The 22,152-nt window shown below is 43.1% G+C and overlaps 1 protein-coding gene across 1 annotated transcript in view; it reads right to left on the bottom strand.

Moving 5' to 3' along the window:
* ATP10B (ATPase phospholipid transporting 10B (putative)) overlaps positions 1 to 21,682 on the bottom strand; it is a gene marked incomplete at both ends in the record, with an annotated part of 63,645 nt that extends 41,963 nt beyond the window's left edge. Inside the window, 3 exon segments of the mRNA XM_081231245.1 lie at positions 2,618 to 2,822; positions 20,288 to 20,482; positions 21,408 to 21,682. Coding sequence (XP_081087371.1) covers positions 2,618 to 2,822; positions 20,288 to 20,482; positions 21,408 to 21,682 — 675 coding nt within the window.
* Positions 21,683 to 22,152: the final 470 nt, after the last annotated feature.

Here is a 22,152-nt window from a genome sequence, read left to right as displayed (position 1 = left end):
GCCAATGCAGGGGACACAGGTTCGAGCCCTGGTCCAGGAAGATCCCACATGCCACGGAGCAGCTAAGCCCGTGCGCCAAAACTACTGAGCCTGCACTGTAGAGCCTGCGTGGCACAACTGAGTCCGTGCACCACAACTATTGAAGCTCAAGTGCCTAGAGCCCGTGCTCCACAACAAGAGAAGCCCCCACTCACCACAGCTAGAGAAAGCCTGTGCACAGCAATGAAGACCCAACACAGCCAAAAATAAATAAATGAATAAATTAATTAATTAATTTAAACAACAACAAAAACCAAAACCCGATAGAACAGAATAGAAAGTTTCAGAGTCCTTTGCATGTAGTATGACTGAGGTGGCAGTCTTACACACTCACACACATACCCACGTGTGCATGTGGATAGGTGTGTGTGTGCAATATGTATTTCTTATCGTGACTTGTGGTTAAAAAAGCTTGAAAACCTTTGCTCTAGAGGGCAGCCCACAGGGCCCTGAGCCAAGAAATAGATTATTTTGTGTCTAGAATGGCTTTGTGAGTTTACCCAGATCCCGCCCTACATTTTTGTAAACACTGGGATGATTGGGTGAGTGTGACAAGGACAAGCAAAGGAGAGAAAACTCAGACGCCAAGCCCCAGGGCAGTGATTGACTCAACAGAGCCTGGACACCAATGGGAGGACTGAGCCACTATCACAACCACAAAGCAAGATGACGGCGCGGTGGTCGTGGTGGTTTCCATTCCCACTGTAGGAACTGTAGCCAAGGTAGCAGCCATAGACCATTTACTGTGTATCTGCAATGCAGCAAACCCTCTAGTTTGTTCTCTACTTTCCTTATCTCATTTGAATCACACAGCACAACTTTGGGAGAGCCATTCTTATGATTCCCATTGTAAGGATGAGAGAACAGAGTTCAGTCATAGAAAAGCGATTTTATGAGAACTGTTCATCTGGGGCTTTGAGAGAGGCAAAGTGAGGTATGATGAGTGGCCTTCTCTTGAGAAGTTTCTGTCTAGATAACGAAACGTTAGCTCATGAGCATCTCTGAGGAATGAACCACTTGCCTTCCTTCTTCTAAATCCCCTGATTCATTCGTTTTCTCCCTAGCCACAGGCTGTCAGGATGAAGAGGAGTGATAGAATTTTATTCTTTTCCATGCATAGAGCAAGGTACCAGATGGGAAATCAACACTTTCAAGGGGAATTTTAATTGAAAACTGGAATATCACACCCAGTTTTGATCAGTCAACGCATATTGCCTATGAACGCCATTGATATTTACTGCCAACTATTTACTGGTCTCTTACTTACTATGTGCCTAGCTTCCTGCTAAGTAATTCATGTACATATTATTTTATAATCGAGCAGGACCTTATGGGGCCTTTTTGGGGCTGACCTCTCCCCCATATTCCTTGCTTTAGTTCCTTTCTGAAGTACCTAGATAATAGTATCTGATGCACATTTCCTGAGTTGTTTGACAGACATGGAAACCCCCATCAAATGGAAGATATTAACTATTTGATGACCATGAGCACATAGCCCCAAGACCTAATGGCGCCTGTGGATTGATAAACCCTGTGACACCACCCTGTTCCGTTACCATCAACCAATCAGAGAATTGTGCACGAGGAGATCACATACCCTGTGACCCCCCCCCCCTTAGCTGGCCTTTAAAAATGTTTTCCTGAAACCCATCAGGGAGTTCAGTCTTTTTGAGCACTAGCTGTCCCAGACTATTTGTATGGAGCCTTACAATAAATGCTGCGTTTTCCTTCACTACGACCCAGTGTCAGTAGACTGGCTTTACTGCACGTGGGCAAAAGCAGAACCAAGTTTGGCTCAGTAACAATTCAGTCTTCAGAAACACCCTATGGAGAGGGGACTATTTTTGTGCCCATTTTCCAGATGAGGGAATGAAGGTGTGAGAGGGTAATAACTTGCCTTAGGTGAGACAGCTAATAAATGGTGGGGTTGGGCTTTGGGTTCAGCTCTGCCAGACTCTAGAGCCTGGGCTCTTCACCACCAAACAATCATGATTCCTCCATGATATCCAAGGTATCACACACATAAAGTGGGGATTAAATTAAAATGTTGATGATCACTCCCTGTCCTTAAAGAGGTTTCAGTACTGCTGAGAAGGTAAGACCTACACAAATGGAAAAATAGTTAATGATACCTTGCTGCTTTTTTGCTGCGGTCAAAGGAGTACTAGAAAACATTGATGGAAGGAGAAATTGCTGAAGCTGAGCTGGGCAGGATGAGCCAGGATTGGATAAGCACAGAAAAATGGGTTGGTCTTGAGTCATTGAGCAGATACTAGACTCCTCGGTTTAGAGCAGAAAGCACAGTTTCTTCAGTTGGATGGAGGGGGTCCCCATTTAAGGATTCTGAGGCCTTCAGCAAGTTCTTTACCTTTCCCAAGCCTCAGTTTCCCCATCCATGAGAAGGGGATGATATCCATCTCAGAGAGTTGGTGGGAAGATTAAGTGTACCTAAGTGCCTGGGAAAAGGAGGCATCTACTACATTCTCCTCTACACAACAGATTAAATAAAGTTTCCCAGTAGGACTGGCTGGCATCTTCCCTTCGCCATTCCAGTTGAAGATCTTAGAAAGAGCCCTACCTGCTGTGTGAAGCCCTTGACAACACGCCTCTGTTTGAGGTTTGTCTCTCCATCCAAGTTGGAAGTTTCCAGATGACAGATCCCACTGGGGTCCGAGGAAAAGAGGAGGAGTGTGTCGGCTGGGATGATCTCATTGCATTGCATTTGGATGAAGTCCCCCACTTGCACGTCCTTCCAGCACTTCTGCGTGTAGCTCTGCTCTTTTCTGGGGTTGGAGAAAGACAGGGGCAGAGTGAATGTTAAAGCTCTCCAGAGCATGAATGAGTGAATGGAAAAGGTCCCCCTGCACCTAACATCCTCCAGGCAGCCTGTCACAGGACTGCTCTGTATTCTACCTCGCCCCAAATGACCACTATCATCATCTCTAGAAAAGCGAAGCATGATCTGTAGAATCCCACTAGTAAAGAGCCCTCCTTCTGACCATGTAGACTTTTGATTGACTGTCGGCTATTGACTGCTTGCTGTGCTCAGCCCTTGCTTTCTAGCAGGAGAAAAAATTTAAAGGATAAGGTGATTATATAGTCATATTAACATAGTATTCTTAATATACATCACTTCCTACAATACCCAGTTATCACTGTAGAAAGCAGGGTCACAAAAGAATGGAGTATAGGAAAGACTGCTTCTGGTTGTGGGTGGAGAGTGGCAGTGGGAAAGGTGAGAATATAGACCATTGTCTAGGAAGATCTGGAGTGGTGCTGAAATAGGAAGCAGGGAATTAGGAAGATGGCACCAGGAACTTTGATAGGATGGGCCCCACAGTGACCACAGGATCAGAGGGCTAAAGAAATCTGAGAAAATGATGTACTTTCTCTTCCTATCCAATTTATCAAGCTTGGGTAATAACAGGGGCAGCAACAATTGTGAATTTAACATTTCTACCGTGCCAAGCACTAGGGTGAATTAATACTTCATTTACTTGCATAATAACTCATTGGAGGAGGTGTTATACCCATCTCATAATGAGGAACTTGAGGGTTCAAGAGAAATTTCCCAGGGCCTTACAAAAACAGAGCTGGACCCCAAGTCTGGGTCCAACTTGACACAAAACCCAGTTTTCACTGCTTGAATATCCTACCTCCTGGAAATCATTCCCCTCTTTCCTCTCCAGTGGAATGGCAGCATCAGCTTTATAGCCCTGGCAGGAGGACTCGCTACTCCCCAAGGGAATACATTCCATTTCTAAGAGCCCTCAGTTTACGAAATTCTTCCTTCTGATTAGCCAAATGTTGAACTAATTCTGCTCTCCCAGGCAATCTGATTTACTCCATCTTCTACCATAAAAAATATATATATATATATATATATATATATTTTTTTTTAATGAATTTATTTTATTTTTGGCTGTGTTGGGTCTTTGTTGCCGCACGTGGGCTTTTCTCTACTTGTGGCAAGCAGGGGCTACTCTTCGTTGCGGTGCGCGGGCTTCTCATTGTGGTGGCTTCTCTTGTTGCGGAGCACAGGCTCTAGGTGCCCGGGCTTCAGTAGCTGTGGCTCATGGGCTCTAGAGCGCAGGCTCAGTAGCTGTGGCGCACGGGCTGAGTTGCTTCCAGGCATGTAGGATCTTCGCGGAGCAGGGCTCGAACCAGTGTCTCCTGCACTGGCAGACGGATTCTTAATCACTGCGCCACACAGGGAAGCCCTAAAAAAATACTTTAAAGTGTTCATCAAGTGTCTTTTGGAGCCTTTTGGACTTGCCAAGTCAAATTTAACTTTCCAAGTGCCCTCAATTATTCTGTGTGACACAGCTTCAAGGTCTGTCTTAGAGGAGAGGGCTCTTCTGACTAAGGCTGTGTTTGGAAATGTTCCTCTTAAAATGTGGGATCTGGGACCAAACCAATATTCCACACGTGGTCTTTTAAACTAAGTCCAGCTGGCTTGCAGCTGGATGCCTCTGAGCCCATCCAGGCCTGGAGAAGCAGGCTCTCTTTTGCTCTTTTTCTCCACCGATGCTCCAGCCTCTCTGGACATGTTACTGCTTCTGTTTTTGTTGGAATCTGAGCTGCCCTGGGCATGACAAGACCACTCTTCCACAGAGAAAGAGACGTGACAAATTTCACTTTTCTCCTCTGAGTTCGTAAAAGTCCTTGAGGAGGATAAGCGTTTGACGCCTTCCTCCTTCCTTTGGGGGCCCTCTAGAGAACCCCAAGCAAGCCCTCCTCAGACCCCATTTTCCTTGTCAAAAAGATCCTTGCAAAGGACTCGCCCAGTTTCCTGAAATACATGCACATCCATCTGGAAGACTTTTGGAAGGCCAACCAAGGGAAGATGGGATCAGAGTCTATAAAATAATCAGGGATTACAATTAGGGAGCAGTCTTGTAACTGTAAAGACCCACAGAGTTCTGTGGAAGTGCCCATGCTCTAGGGAGCCCAGTGCAGCAGCCACTGGTTAACCGTGGGCAGTATCACCCAAACGGGGACCACTTGTGAGCATTTTGTGGGCAGTGCATCTGTAGCATTTTAATAATAATTATTTTAATGGAAAAAGGATGCAACAGCTTTCTAAGCACTTTTTCATTCCCTCAGCTTATTTTAGAGCAGATTATCATCTGCTCTACCTTATTTTTTTAATTTTTATTATTTTTTACCATGAAAAATAGAGACAGTCCCCCCAGATCTGTTTCTTGCTGTCATTTCAGAAAAACATTTACCTGTTGATTCAGGGAAGAATTGTTGTTTTTTCTTTAGAGCAGCCTTGGGAACACCTGTTAAATGTCCAAATATAAAGCTACTTAAAGAAATTGGAATGGCAGATACTCTCCGTTGGAAAAGGAATCTTGTATGGTGAAGGAGGGAGGCTTTCTCTATTGCTTTTTTTTTTTTCCTTTTTGAGAGGACACTTAAAAAAAAAAAGGATCCTTGAATATTACAGCAAAATTGCTCCAAGGAATAAAGGATTATCACTCAACTTGTCTTTACACTCCTGCCCTTTGACTTCTGCCCTATTGGGTAATGCCTTTGGGGATGGCCCACCATTGGTTGCTTGCTGTAATCTCAGCAATCTGGCCGGTATTGAGATTAGATTCAATGAGCACACCTTTGACTGTGAACAATATCCTGACTGCCAACACTTCCAGAGCACACTGGTTCAAACCAGAAGGTTTGCAAAAGCTAGTTGGGAACGCTACATACATAGACATACTGAAGGCGAGGCCAATGCACCTCCACCCGTGAACACTGATATTCATTCTTCTTCCTTCTAATAAAGGGCTCCACTGCATATTATGGGATGTGAATTATTAATGGGATGGACGATGGATGTTATGCAGATGAACTTATGAAATACATGTGTGTGTATATTTGTGTGTGTGTGTGTGTGTGTGTGTGTGTGTGTGTGTATTTATGAGCAGTCACTTCTGTGAGTTTGGCTGGAGTGCTGACTTGTCAATTCCCATAATGATGATAGGTATCGCAAGGTCAATGGAACGACACAAGAAGCTATAAGTCAGACTGGTCTCTGTTTTCTTTCTATTATTCTTTGGGTCCCTGGGAGGTCCTGTCCAGTACTGCTGTCCTGTTAATAATCGCCTGTCTTTCCTTTAGATGTCATCTTCTCTTCCTTAGGATGACATGCAGTGGTGAAGGGACACTCTTCATCCCTGTTGTAGGCTTACCCTCCCCAAAACAGAGATTGCCCATCTCCGGGTCGTGCTGCTCAAACAGAGGCACATACACCTCCAGGCACACATCTTGTCGTGTGTGTCCAGGAGCACTGAAGTTATGAGAACAACATGATTTTTGGGGTGTTCAAAATTTTTTTGGGGGGGACATAATTTAGTAATTTAGCTGGTACAAAATTTGAAGAATTTTATATTTATATTGACCCAAATGTAGTAATATTATAGAATCAGAGTCAGATTTTATAGGAATTTTGGAATAAGAAAAAGTGACATCAGGGACATTTCCTTCTTGCACTGGGTTATTCTGTGCTGGTTTCCTGATCCTCTGGGGGCCCACTTTGTCTCCTCAACTGTGGAAAAGGCAAGGGTACATAGCTCCAGGGTTGGGGCGTCCAGCCCGAGGAGGTGCTGAGTGGCTGAATCCAGCTGAGGCAGAAAAGCGGCGTGCTTCTGCAGTGAGGGATGCCCAGATGTGGCCACAGCTGGCTGGGAGCCACCTTCGGGAGTCATTCCTGGGTTAATCCAGCCCGTTCAGAACAGCTGCCCCGGGTGGACACATGCACACACTTCTGGTCATTTCCCTGCTCAGTGAGTCCACACCTGGGAACTGATTGCTATTTTAGTTTTGTGGCATGTTCACTGCTGCTTAAAAATAAGACAAATCGACGTGGCTGGGGACGAAGACTCCATCTGGCAGATTCTGCCATGGGGAGAAATTAAGTGGTGCAGTGCTAAATGGCTTTCTGAGAGGAGATAGGGCTTATTAAGAGGTAAATAAACAGCAAGAGAGGTTTATAACCAACTGGATCCTGTGGGGAAGCAGGTGAAAGGGGGGGGGAATGGAGGAGGAGAAGGTGCTTAAGCTTCCATTTCTCAAATACTATGTGGGTTTTGTAAAAAGGGTTTCAAGGAACTAAAGTAGAGTGGATTTATCAGGAAGCTTAGTTGTCTGTGGGATTTCCCATTCAGTGCAAGATGATGAGCTGACCTGGGCTGTCCTTCAGGAAGCTGGAATGTCAGGCCCAGGATGGTCAGCATCACTACCCCAGGGTGAAAGGGGAAGCCAGTGAGAATGAGTGCAATCTAGGGATTGAGAGTGGGTTTGAATCTCAGCTTCACCGCTTACTACCTGTGTGACTTGGGGAAGTTACTTAATCTTTCAGAGACTCTATTTCTTCAGTTGAAGGTAATACGTGTATTTGCCTCAGAGGGTGATTGGAAGGATTAGTGACATGACCCATGTAAGGGACTGAGATCTTGGTTTTGCACTTAGTAAGTACTTGATGAATACAAGCTTCTTTTATGATGTTGATGACAGTGAATGTTAATGCTATGGTGAGGGCTAACCACCACCGCCAGCCCCAGCATTTTCTTCTTCATGCTATTGGGATGCCTGCTTTATGTCTGTGATTACATTTCATGAATTGGGCTCAGGCACATAATGTGCAAACACAAGGAACTTAAAAAATCCAAACATTTTCCCCAAGTCCAGAAAAGAAGGACCCAAATTCAGCCTACTGAAGACTAAGGGCTCTGGATGCTGGCTACTGGGCAAACTCCCAGAAAAATACATTGTTAAAATCAGGGCTGCCCATCAAGTTCTTTGTGGATGTTGACAAACTAGTTCTAAAGTTTATATAAAGAGGCTAAAGACCCACAGTAGCCAACTCGATAACTGAAGGAGAGGATTGACACTACCTATCCTCGAGACTTACTATAAAGTTACGGTAATCAAGACAGTGCGGTATTGGCAAAAGAAGAAACAAATAGATCAATGGAACAGAATAGATAGCCCAGAAATAGATTCACATAATTATAGTCAACTGACTTTTGACAAAGGAACAAAGGCAATACAACCGAGGAAAGATAATCTTTTCAACAAATGGATGTCCACATGCCAAAAAAAAAAAAAAAAAAAAAAGAGAGAAGAATCCAGACACAGACCTTACACTCTTGACAAAAATTAACTCAGAATGCATCACAGACCTAAATGTAACATGCAGAACTATAAAACTCCTAGAAGACAACATAGCAGGAAACCTAGATGACCTTAGGTATGGCGATGACCTTTAGGTAAACACCATAGGCACTATTCATGAAAGAAGTAACTGAGAAGCTGGACTTCATTAAAATTAAAAATTTCTGTTCTGTGAGAGAATGGTAAGAGAATGAGAAGACGAGCCACCATCTGGGAGAAAATATGTGTTTTGCAAAAGACACATCTGATAAAGGGTCATTATTCAAAATATAAAAAGAAAAAAACAAACTCAGAACTCAACAAGAGAACAAACAACCCAATTAAAAATGGACAAAAGATCTGAATAGACATCTCACCAAAGAAGATATACAGATGTCAAATAAACATGACAAGAGCTCCACATCCCATGTCATCAGAGAAATGCACATTAAAATGAGATACCACAAAATACCTGTTTGAATGCCCCGACTCTTGAACGCTCACACCACCAGTTGCTGGTGGGGAGGTAGAGTGAGAGGCACTCTCACATGCTGTTGGTCGGAGTGCACAATGGTCCAGCCCCTTTGAAAGACAAGGTGGTGGTTTCTTATACAACTAAACGTATTCTTACTCTACGATCTAGCAATCACATATCCTATTTACCTAAATGAGTTGAAAACTTATGCCATGCAAAAACCCACACATGTATGTTTATGGCAGCTTTCTTCATAATTTCCAAAACTTGGAAGCATCCAGATGTCCTTCAGTAGGTGAATGAATGAACTATGGTACATGCAGACAATGAAATATTATTCATAGCTAGAAAGAAGTGAGCTATCAAGCCATGATAAGACATGGAGGGAACTTACATGCATATGGCTAAGTGAAAGAAGCCAGTGTGAAAAGGCTACACACTGTATGATTTCAACTGTAAGACATTCTGGAAAAGGCAAAACTATGGAGACAGTAAAAATAACAGTGATTGCCAGGGGTTGGGAGGTGGGTAGGGATGAACAGATGGAGCACAGAGGATATTTAGGGAAGTGAAACTACTCTGTATGATACCATCATGGTGGATACCGGTCATTATACATTTGACCAAACCCATAGAATGTATAATACTTAGAGTGAGCCGTCTTGTAAACTATGGACTTTGGGTGACTATGATGTCTCAATGTTGGTTCATTAATTTCGACAAACGGACCACTTTGGTGAGGGATGTTGATAATGGAGGAAGTTGTGCGTGTGTGAGGGCAGAGGGTATATGGGAAATCTCTGTACCTTCCCCTCAGTTTTACTGTGAACCTAAAACAAGGCTGGAGGAAATTTGATAAATCTCCAGTTTGGGTGAGGAAACTGACCTGGCCAAGGTGTATAGCAACAAAACTTGGGTTGGAACCTCTATTCTTTCCATGGCTCCAAGAAGAGTCAAGCGTCCTGAAGCTGGTTCAGGAATACTTGAAATGCCCAACTGTCTTTGTCTTGACAGCGGTGTGCTCACGTAGAGACAATATCGTGGGGGTGGTTAAAAGCTCTGGAGTCATGTGAGCCTGACTAAAACCCAGAACTACTACTTACTTCTTACATACAAGGTAGTGTGACCCTGAACCCACTACTTGACTATATGACCCTCAATTTATTCATCTACCAAATGGACAAATAAAATCTATTCTACAGGTTAAAGTGAGAGTTCAATAAGATAATACATGAAATGACCTTAGAGCAAATGGCATTTACTGCTGCTATTATGATCATTAGTTATTATTAGCTTGGAGCAAACAGGGTCACTGCTGTGGTGATAGGAGAACAGAATCTGTGTGGTTGTCTATTTTCATGAGCTGTCGTGAATGAGGGCTGGGCTTTGTGGTTGGAGGAGGAGCTTAGTAAGGGGGAAGGAACTGAAAAGGGAGGAAGGGTCCTGTGGCTTCTGTCTTGACCTGGTCCCACAAAATGGAAATAGAACAGCAGTTAAAGGTTTGGCGTTAAGTTAAAGTTACGCTAAAGACAGCGTGGGCCTGGGGCAGAGGGCAGTGAGTGCAGCTGTGTCCCCGCACCCGCCTGTTTGCTACAGACCACGATGACAGGGGCTTTAGACTCAGGGAAGCTCCAGAAAGAAACAGCTGAGGCCAGAGGAGTGGGTAGGAGACCTGGACCCCTGGCTTGGATGGAAATATTGGGGGACATGAACATATTAACTATACCTGAGGATGCCCAGATATACCTGGGGAGGCCTGAGTATTAGGGCGGGAAGAATGAAGACCCAAATCAGCAGCTTGGGGCATCTGTATTTATGTGAATTCATTAACACCCAGAGGCCTAATTGTTTCATGTGTCTTCTACTTTCAACTATGTAATAAGCTTGCTGAGAGCTGGGATGACCCTGAGTCTTATATTTCCGTACCTACGCGGAGTCCGGTATGGTGTCTAGCACACAGGGGAGTGTTCAGTAAATATTCAGTAATTGATTCCGTGTAGATTTGTCTTGAACATGAGGCAGTAGAGGAGAAGCTTTTCCTAATCTTAAGTCATCTTGACATCTTTTTGTTATGGACGCACTAATGGAGACTTCCCAAAATGGCATCATAATAATATGATGTATGATATGATGAGATATGATGAGATGATATAATATAATATAATGTATTTAATGTAATGTAATAGAATAAACTTATTTGTATTAAGTGCCTGTAATAAGCCCAGCATTTAACCAACGTTACCATTTAGCTGCCTAATAATGACACAACTTTTATTATTACTGTTATCTCAGTTTCATAGATGAGGAAACTTAAGCCCAGAAAGGTTATCTAACTTGTGTAAGGTCACATAGGTGTGTCTGCCAGGACATAGGAGTGATAGCTGTGGGGACTTCATGGCTCAGCGTGGTCTCTTGGTCCTGTTCAAAAGTGCAGTACTAAGCAGATGACGCCTCAGAAGCTGGTGACATAAACATAACTGAGGCTGGGTGGGGAACAGGAGCCTCAGCTTTTGGAATTGTGAGCTCCACAATGGCAAATCAGAGGCTATAAATGCTCACCCGCTCAGATACAAATCAGGCCTGTTGACACAAGTGCAGAGCTTCAGGGACACCTGAATTCTTGTTTTATGATTCTTCCACCCATTGAGTTTGGGGGAGAACCTAATGCATTCTATCCTGAAATGACAAGCTGAATTGGCCAACATAGTTTATGGCCTTCTCTGAGCACAGGGCGAGGCCATGGGAGTCGGGTGGGCACTAGCAAAACTGACCCTTTAGAGAGGAGGCTACTTGGCTGGTGCCAAATGCAGAGCAAAGACCCGCAGAGTGGGTGCAGGGGTCTGCTGGTCTGTCAACTACAGCCAGTGGCACTTTTCATAGTCATGCTTCAAATGACACTGTGATCCTCTGTTTTGTGCACTTTCAGATTCTTTCCCCAGGCCTATTTTGCTATGTTGTTATAGCTTGGCGTCAAGTTCTATGGTAAAGCGTTTGTCTTCTTCCATGTGGTTCAAAACCCCAGCCAATGATCTGTCTTTCTTACTTCCCTTGAGTCAAGCTCATGGTGACTCTTGGCTATCAAGGTTATAGAACTCTCCTTAGTAACATTTTAGCCAATATTTTCTGAGGGCTACTGAATGCCAGAAACTATACTAAGCATTTTACATGCATTACTTCATTTAACAGCTGCAGCAAACCGATGGTACAGCTGTTCATTTAACAGCTGCAGCAAACTGAGGATATAGTTTTAGGGTAAAGAATACATTGTATTTCGATGTTAGGACGGTCCTGGCAAAGCCTAAATTCTACCCTGTCAATCATCTCATATCCTTTGGGTTTCCCAGAGCGATGATATATGGAGGAAAATGATAGTAGAATGGGGATCAAATAGCTATTATATTAAGAGTCACACAAATATGATATTTGAATGTACATTCTATGTTAGAAGCTCGGTTGGGAGATGTGGCTTAGGCTCCGGGCCAGATGAAGCCACCTAAATCCCTCACCTAAATCTAAATCTTGGTCTGGGTGTGCTCAGGAGTGCTGTGGAAACGGAGTTAGGGGAAAGAGCTCCAGGCTCTAGAAGGGTTTCCCAAATTCAGATTTTAAATCCTGCCACATAGAATAGAAGAGAAATGAGAGAGCAGAGCCTAAGTTTTTGCTTTGAAAACACTGTTACACTGCCCACTGGTAAATGTGGCGCAGTGAATGTCCGTGACTTTTGCCAATAAAATAAACAATTCCTCCCTTGTATGGGTGGGAAATGTAGCAAGAAAGATGAAGGCTGAGGTTGGGCCTGACATTGAAAAAATTAGAGTTGAAGTGACTGGAAATTTAAAAAATTACGTAGTGCTAATTATGGTGCAGACACTGAGTTAACGGTTTATAAGGATTATTTCATTCAACCCACATGCCCCTGGGAGATACTGGCCCTACTTTATACAAGTTGAAATGGAGGCTGTAGTGATCAAGTAACTACAAGTGTCCACACATTTAGTAAGTGGCAGTTCTGAGACAAGCCCAGGTGTAATACCAAGCATTCAGTATGATGTCACATTTTAAACATCCTTGCTGAGACTGCTTTATGCACTCTCCTTTGGCACTGCATTGTTTAGTTGTTTCTATAGCTCTGCTACGTTCAAGCCCTCTGACATGTCATCTCACATCTTTTCACAAAATTTACCATAGAGAGACTATGACCACTATTTAAAGATGAGACAAATGGGGACACAACTGCCTAAGTGGCTTCATTTAGGTCATGTAGATAATTGGTGACAGACCCAGGATGAGGACCTCTGGTTTCCTCATTCTCAGGCTTTCCTATGGGGGCACCGGCACGGAAGGAAACTGACATACAAATAAAAACAGGCTGCAGGCCAGGCATCTGCCTTCTCCAACAGAGCTTTCCACAGCTGGGAAACCAGGCCTTCAGTGCCATGCTGTCAGAAGACTGGCTGCGATCCTGTAGCATCTGGAATTCTTTTTATGTTATAGCAGCCACCTGACTTACAGAAAAGAGAATCTTCAAGTCTTGGTAAAAAGTCAGAATTTAAACGCTTCTAGGGAATTCCCTGGCGGTCCAGTGTCTAGGACTCGGAGCTTTCGCTGCCAGGGCCTGAGTTCGATCCCTGGTCGGGGAACTAAGATCCCCCAAGCCATGCGGCGAGGCCAATAAAATAAAATAAAGTTTCTAATCGGAATCATTTCTCTCTTAAGCTCCTGATATCTCTTGATCCTGGTCTTTTTGATACCAGCATAAATCACACATACAATTTAGGTGACACATGAATAGGCTGTGAGCTGACCTGTTTTCTTTACCTATTTGAATGCTGCTTGTCCTTCAGTGCCCTCCTGAAATGTCACCTCTTCAGAGAAGGCTTCCCTCGGCTGGCTCTGATGTTTCTGGCAGGCAGCTGTGTCACTGCGGCCCATGCATGACTGTGACCCTTTGTCCATAGGCAAGGGACACTGTAGCTGTTTACAAGTTTCTCATGCTCTCTGGACTGAGAGCCCCTCGAGGGTACATGGGACCTTCCATGTTGATATACACGTCCTCGGTCCAGACGTAAGACTTGCTGAACAGATGAATAATTGTGTGCTCAGCTGCTGAAACAGTGGAAGGCTTTTACTGCATTACAATATGGGGACAAAAACCTTCAGGATTCCCTTGGTTCCCACTCCTGCTTCCTTGTTGCCTGTTTTCTGAATACAAATAAAAATATATGAAGTTGGATGGAAAAATACAATTCTCTTGCTGGGTATGGTTTCTAGATTCATTAAATTGAGCCCTGGGAGAAACTAAGCTAATACAATTCTGAAGCTAATCTCTCCTTGAAGTCATTCCATAAATCTGATTAATGGGTCACCTTTAGACCACAAGCACAGTTGCTATCTTAAAAGAAAATGCTCTAACAGGATTGTAATTCTGTAAACAAGGCTTCTGCTGTTTGCAAAAAGATTCTCTCACAGTATAAACAAGTCTAGGCTGGATGATACATGGGATTAAGGTGAGCAAAATTCTTAGGGTCCTAGTACTCAACTGTACAAAAATGAGGACATTTGACATCAGTTTCTCAAATGTGTGAATCTGAGACAAAATGGATAGAACTAGTGCTTGAGATATAAGCTTTTATGCTGCTTCTCAGAAAAAAAAAATTGTCCTCTCAGATCTTGTATTCTTTGCCTGACATCCCGTCATGTATTTTGTTGGCCAAAAAGTTCAGTCGGGGTTTCCAGTAAGATGGGATGACAAACCCGAACAAACTTTTTGGCTAACCCAATATCTTCAATGTTTGGCAAAAGGAAATGTTCCTTCAGCATCATCACTTAAGATAATAATAATATCTAGCATTTTCTAACTTCCTATTCTGAGGTTTTTCATAGAATTAATCCACTTCAGGGTTAGAAGAACTTTAAGGATATATATTACAGAATGTCCTAAAGTGTGTCTGCCCCTGTTAATATGTGGAAAGCAATTCACAAGGAGTTGAGGCTCAAAACTATTTTAAGGTGATGATGTTGAGGACATGGTGGTGGCCTCTCCAACATGTGTTTCTCCTTCTCTTGGAAATACCTCATTTTTTAAATTTGGATTTTTCACCTTCCCTGTGTAGCCCATATGCTTTCAGGGAAGTGAACCTCATGCTGGGCTCTATGGCTCAGGTATAAACTAATTAGCATAATCTCACCTCCTGCTCAGAGGGATTGGTTCAGGAATGGGCATGTGACCCACTGGGGTCACTGAGAGATGAGGAGGATCTGGGGAGTAAGCTTCCTGGACCTTCCAAGAATGCTTCTGGAAGTGCTTTTCTTTCTCCCTTTGTGGGTTATTATATGTAGATGTGAGGGCTGGAGCTGCTGCAGCCATCTCATTGCCATGAGGGAAATCTACCTGAGGGTAAAGATGACACAGAGGGGGACTGAATGAAAAGGAGAGCTAACTGCTGCAGCTAGAAGGCTGATTGGCTGAATGAACCATGCCTGATCACCTGCCCACCTCAGCATATTTGTAGTGACTTAAGAAACAAAGTCTCTTCATTGTTAAAATTGTTTAAGTTGAGGTTTCTGCTTCTTGCAGTAGAGAGCATCTCAACTGACACAACAGAATATATATAAAACTGAATCACCTTGCTGTATACTTGAAACTAACACAACATTGTAAATTAATTATACTTCAGTTAAAAATATGAATTTGTATATCCATTATCAATAACCATAAAGTCTTCCCAAGTACATATTGCATGATATGTGCTTTTCTTTTTTTTAAAATTAATTAATTAATTTATTTTTGGCTGTGTTGAGTCTTCATTTCTGTGTGAGGGTTTTCTCTAGTTGCAGTGAGCTGGGGCCACTCTTCATCGTGGTGCGCGGGCCTCTCACTGTCGCGGCCTCTCTTGTTGCGGAGCACAAGCTCCAGACACGCAGGCTCAGTAGTTGTGGCTCACGGGCCTAGTTGCTCTGCGGCATGTGGGACCTTCCCAGACCAGGGCTCGAACCCGTGTCCCCTGCATTGGCAGGTGGATTCTCAACCACTGTGCCACCAGGGGAGCCCGATGTGTGCTTCTCCAAGGTAATTTTTCCGTCCTGACAACTATGATAATCAAGTATTGAAATAAACTGAACTTAGAACCTGGTTTTCAAATACTCTCTTTGTTAAACTATGATTCACCAAAATAGTGAAGAATGATCAAACCCATTATTATCACTAAACTTTTATCTATAATAATTTTAGAATGATTTCTCTGAAATTATATTATTAAGAAATAAATAATATTATTTGTTAAAAAAAAAAACAAACCTGTATGTCCCTCCCTGCCAGTGAGCCTGGGGATAAATGTCTCTTTTTTTCTGGATTGTTATCTCGTCAGTTTTCTGCCATTTTCCTGGAAGCTATTTTGAGAACAGAATGACAACAGCCTGGCCTGTATCAGGCCAGCACCCAGCACAGGTCAGTCTGTGGTCTGATTGACACTGAGATTATCCCCAAGAACAGGCCTATTTTTCTGGGATGCTCAGAGCAGAGGATTTCTGGCAAAGCAGGGAGAAGAGAACCAGCCTCACTGAGGTCCACCTGTATCCCTCCCCAAGGAACCAGCCTCACTGTGCATCTTCTATGAGAAAAACAACAAAGGAGAAAGACAGAAAACAAAAAGTGATGGGGTGGATTTGTGACAAGAGAAAAACAATGTTTTCTTAAAAAATCAGTCTCTTTAGGAAAAGTGGCACACTCCAACAGTTTTTTTTTATTTTCTCTCTTTATGATTTCCTTACTCAAAGGTGAGGAATGACTCAATCTCAACTCTAGGTATTCAGTGGGCTAATAATACTCAAGACAATTAGATCCAGCTGAAAAAAAAAAACCCCAAGCCTTCAGATTAATATTTTTAGATGTGCAATTTTGGTCCTGTAGGCAAACAGAACAGAAGCTCATTTTTGCTGAGGAGACGGTACAGAAGTTCTCTTAGGGGTGCCCTGGAGACAGCTGAGTCCCTTGCATTACATGATCTCCTTAGAAGCTTCCCCAGGCTACAATTTTCCGAGTGGAGTCTGGCTCATAAGCTATCATCAGCCAGCTCCAAGTCATAAGCTCCATGTTCTCCCCCGGGGAAGAGAACTTCTTAGAAAGAAGCAGCCCTTAAACAGCTGTAGGGCACACATCAGAGCAAGCCCCTTTCACTCTAAGAAGGACCCGAGCAACTGCAGAACATCTTGGGGTCCATAAGGTCAGAAGGAACAAGTCAGAGGGATGGTGCTTCTTGAGAGAGATGGACTTTTCCCCTTACTTGGCAGGAAGTCAAGCCCCTACCTGCTGTATTCATCTAAGTGACTGACTCATCCTAAGTTTCTTAGTGCCAGCCCAGAAAGCACTCTTTGTCACCGCAATCTCACTGCAAGCCCAGCCTCCATTCCCTTGCTTCTTTCTGGGCTACATGGATTGTCACAAAGTTGAGACACACGGTAACTCTGTTTTCTTCCCTTACTGATCGAGAGCATGTCCTTTTCCTAACAACCCAGTTTGGTTTTTGACTCAATGGAGTCTTTCTAAGACAATGACAGGTATAAAATTATGTTAAAGAACATGGCAAGACAGGTGGTGAGCCATTTTTGTTTGGGTTGGGATATCAGAGAGAAAGCTTAAGGATAGTCTTGATCGAGCTAATGTGAGTTTTACATTCTAAAAATAAAGCAACTACAGTTTGCATACGGAGTATTTATCATACATCAGGAGCAGTGCTAAGTACTTTCCAAGGATTATCACATGGAATTCTCACGACCACCTCAGGAAGTGTTCCAATTTTACGAAGGACAAAATGAGTCTCAGAGAGGTTAGGTAGGTCACTTGCCTAAGGTCACAGAGTTAACGACTGATTGAGACAGCGTTCAATCCAGGCAGTGTGTCTCCGGGGCTGGTTCCCCTAATACACTGCCTACTGCTTCCCTGAAAAACAGTGATGCCACTTTTCTCCAAGGGTCTCCAAACCTGCTCCAATGTGCTCATGGCCACACTGGACCTAAAATGGTTGTGAATTTATGCAAAACTCTTAAGTGTCTAACACATTTGAAACAGCAAAGAAAATGTTACATAATAAAGACCTCCTAATTTTAATGAACGATTGACTCAAGCCTCAATTTCTTTTGCTTTGTGTTTTTCGGTTTTAAACCATAATCCCCATTGTGGAGAACTGAACAGCTTCACTGCGATAAAATAATGCAATCTCCCTACCCCATCCTTCTATAAACAGCACCTGCGGTAGCAGCAGCCACAGAAAGATCAGAGCTGGGGCCGAGACTTGCCCGGGTGTTTCGTTTTACCTGCTATAGACGAGGCATTCTCGGTTATTGATCACTGTATCGGATTTGTACCTCCGGAGGTCTTCCCAAGCATCCTTGATGGCAGTGACCGTCAGGATGATACAGATTGGTATCATGCTCACCTCAGGCTGGAAAGCATTGACTACGGGGATAAAATTCAGAACCACAATGCCCACAAAATAGAAATTGGCAAACCGGTGTAGCTGTTCAAAGATGTTCTTGGGTATGAAGGACAAGAGAGTGTACTTGCTGGTCTTAATTTGATTCCCATGATAATGTCTGTTGGGGTTCTCTTTGTGGGACCGTCCTTCAAAGGGCAGGTTGGAGGCCACCACTCGCTTCTTGTCTTCTTTCCTTTTAAGCCTTTTCTTGCCTTCCTTTCTCATCTCTGCTCAATCCCGTCTCTTTAATTCTCATAGCAGGACACTTGAGCTCCCCATAAAAGAGGCTCTTCCCTGATCAGTTCCATTGTTCAGCTGTCAGCGAGTGATGTTCCTGACATCTTTTGCTCGCCTTCTCTGCTGAAAATTTCTCTCTTCTTTCAAAAGGGAAACTAAAAATAAAAAGCCGGTGTATAAACACTAGGGGAGAAGTATGACAAGGAAAGAGCTTGCAGAGAACAGGTGTGTACCCACCAGGTCACTTCCTTCTATTTGTTGAGACTCCACCTGTTGGAATGCAGACGTCACCCACAGGTAGCTTCCTTTTCCACCCCAGGCAACCAAGAACAGGTGTGCCAACTCTGGGTCCTAAAACCTACCTGGCTAAGTTCTAAAAGCAAGGATTTTTAGCCAAGAGCCACAGATGCTTTAAAAACAGTATACCTAATCCAAAAATGGGCAGAAGACCTAAATAGACATTTCTCCAAAGAAGATATACAGACTGCCAACAAACACATGAAAGAATGCTCAACATCATTAATCATTAGAGAAATGTAAATCAAAACTACAATGAGATATCATCTCACACCAGTCAGAATGGCCATCATCAAAAAATCTAGAAACAATAAATGCTGAAGAGGGTGTGGAGAAAAGGGAATACTCTTGCACTGCTGGTGGGAATGTGAATTGGTACAGCCACTATGGAGAACAGTATGGAGGTTCCTTAAAAAACTAAAAATAGAACTACCATATGACCCAGCAATCCCACTACTAGGCATATACCCTGAGAAAACCATAATTCCAAAAGAGACATGTACCAAAATGTTCATTGCAGCTCTATTCACAATAGCCCGGAGCTGGAAACAACCTAAGTGTCCATCATCGGATGAATGGATAAAGAAGATGTGGCACATATATACAATGGAATATCACTCAGCCATAAAAAGAAATGAAATTGAGCTATTTGTAATGAGGTGGATTGACCCAGAGTCTGTCATACAGAGTGAAGTAAGTCAGAAAGAGAAAGACAAATACCGTATGCTAACACATATATATGGAATTTAAGAAAAAAAATGTCATGAAGAACCTAGGGGTAAGATAGGAATAAAGACACAGACCTACTAGAGAATGGACTTGAGGATATGGGGAGGGGGAAGGGTAGGCTGTGACAAAGCGAGAGAGTGGCATGGACATATATACACTACCAAACGTAAAATAGATAGCTAGTGGGAAGCAGCCGCATAGCACAGGGAGATCAGCTCAGTGTTTTGTGACCACCTAGAGGGGTGGGAGGGAGGGAGACGCAAGAGGGAAGAGATATGGGAACACATATATATGTATAACTGATTCACTTTTTTATAAAGCAGAAACTAACACACCATTGTAAAGCAATTATACTCCAATAAAGATGTAAGAAAAAAACCAACCAAACAAACAAAAAAACGGTATACATTTTCCTGTTTGGGAGACATTGCCTGTCACTCTCCAGAGAGCTGTTCCTGAACTTGGTCTCCTGAGATGATTCAGTCAATTTTAGAGTTTAATTCTTGAAGTTTCAACGCTGCTCTTATGGCATTTACATGAGTTAAATTAAGGTTTCTAAATCTCAGCACTATTGACATTTTGGGCTGGATCATAATTCTTTGTTGTGGAAGGTTGTCCCATATATTGTAAGATGTTTAGCATCATCCTTGGCTTTTACTCACTAAATGCCAGTAGCAACCTCCTTCCCGATATGGCAACCAAAAACATCTGCAGACATTGTCAAAAGTTCCTTGCAGGGCAAAATTGCCCTGGTTGAGTATCACTGAATTAAATGAATTGAAGAAAATTAATGTGAGAAGAGAGACCAATTTTTTGAAAACACTGATAAGTTTGCATAATCTATTTGCCACAGAGAAAACAGAGGAATGATTTCCCTTACCTTTCATATATCTGGATGTTGGAGCAGTTTATCTCTCTATCAAGGAGGTGTCTCTTGAAGTCCTCTATGCCATCCTTGACCATGGTGATGAACAGGACAATGGCCAAGGGTAACATGGTGATTTCCCTGTGGAAGACTTCCATGGAGGGCATCCAGTTCAGAATCACCAGGAACAGGAAATAGAGGTTAGCCCATCTGGAAGGGGCAAGCAAGGTATGAATGAAAACCGTGGAGAAGAGAAATATACTTGCCGCATAACTGCTTTCCTACTATTAGCCCTTGCCAGCTAAAAATGACAGTCTCTTTCAGTGTCACCTCGAACATCATGGTAAGGGCTTTAAAGTCAAATCAATTTAAAATGGGTATAGTACTACCTACTTTAAAGGGCTCCTATAAATATTACATGGGATGAATATTTGTTATGTATGCAATGGAGGGTTCCAGAGTATAGTAGTTGCTCAATAAATGGTAGGTGCTAATAATTACAAAATTTAGGATAATGTCTAGGTGCATATTTTGTTTTATAATTAAAAGTTAATTTTGCATATATTATCTCAAAAGAGTGGCTTGCACTTCTACATTTTCCAAGTGCATCTTTCTCCCTCTTGCCACAGTGCTTTTGCACGTGAAGGTCTGTTTGAAAGAACATTCTTCTGGCTCCCTTCTCTGACTTCTCTCTGCCTCTTTCCACCTAGTTAACACATTCTCTTCTTTCATATTAGACTTCCACAGTTACTTCCTCCTAGAAGTCTCCCTTGACTTTCCTAACTAGGCCCGATTTCTCTTGTACTCACTCTAATAGCACCATATACTTCTCCTTGGAAGTATCTATCTGAATTATAGTTTACGCCAATTTACATAATTCCTAAAATTAGTATCTGTCTCTTTCACTAGCCAATATAGTCAGGACAATGTGTCTTTTTTTTTTTCACTCGTGTATCTCTAATACACAACACATGACTTAACACAGAGTAGAATCTGATAAATACTGAATGAATGAATGAATGAATGAATGACAAAGCTACCACACATTTGGCCCAGAGGGTAGCATTTCTGAGTTCATCTGAGTGGCAAATACTTGGCTATAATGTGTGTACTGTTCAGCCAAGTGGTCATATACCTGTGAAACTGCTCCAAGAGATTCTGGGGCAGGAAAGTGAAGAGGGTATACTTGGTGGTGCAGATTCTGTTGCCAGAGTATCTCCTGGAGACCTTGGCCCAATTCTGGTGGAATACGTTGTTGTTGGGGAACACGACCCGCTGCTGCGCCAGGTTGTAGTTCTGCGCCCCCTCCTCTGGGGACAGCAGTGGTGTGGCTTCTGATGGAGACTGTGGGAGGCCATCTCTGACTCGCCACTGCCACCGGTACCAAGACGAGTCCACTGAGAGGGCCATGTCTGGCAGCAAGCTACGACCTGAGAAAGGACATGAAGTCACCATGGTCAGGAGAAATATGAGGCGTGTCAACACAAGGTGTGGCTATGTTTAGGATACACGGGTGGCATATTGGCTCATCCACTTGTCCACCCAACCATCCAAGGTAGACTGTGGCACACGAGGTGAGAAACATATGTTCAATCCCTATAATCCATCCATTCTAGGGTGAGAGACATTAAACAAATGACCATATAAATAAAATACAACTAACACTCTGATAAGTGCCATGAAAGCATTTCAGCTGGTGGATGGTATGGAGAGGCTGTAGATGACCTCGTTGGGGCAAAAGTGTGGCCTGGAGGACTGTGAACCCAGGACTCAGAATTCTAGCTCTGGTTCATTCCTGACTCCAAACTGCCCCTTCACCTCGCTGGGGTTCAGTGTCCTCACCAGAGTATGAGGAGACCTAGTCTTACTGTAATTTTTTT

Source organism: Mesoplodon bidens, assembly GCF_964165515.1.
Source record: "Mesoplodon bidens genome assembly, chromosome: 4".
NCBI classification, from domain to species: Eukaryota; Metazoa; Chordata; class Mammalia; order Artiodactyla; family Ziphiidae; genus Mesoplodon; species Mesoplodon bidens.
The sequence above is the reverse complement of the archived record's forward strand: the minus strand, read 5'-3'. Positions and strand labels throughout refer to the sequence as shown.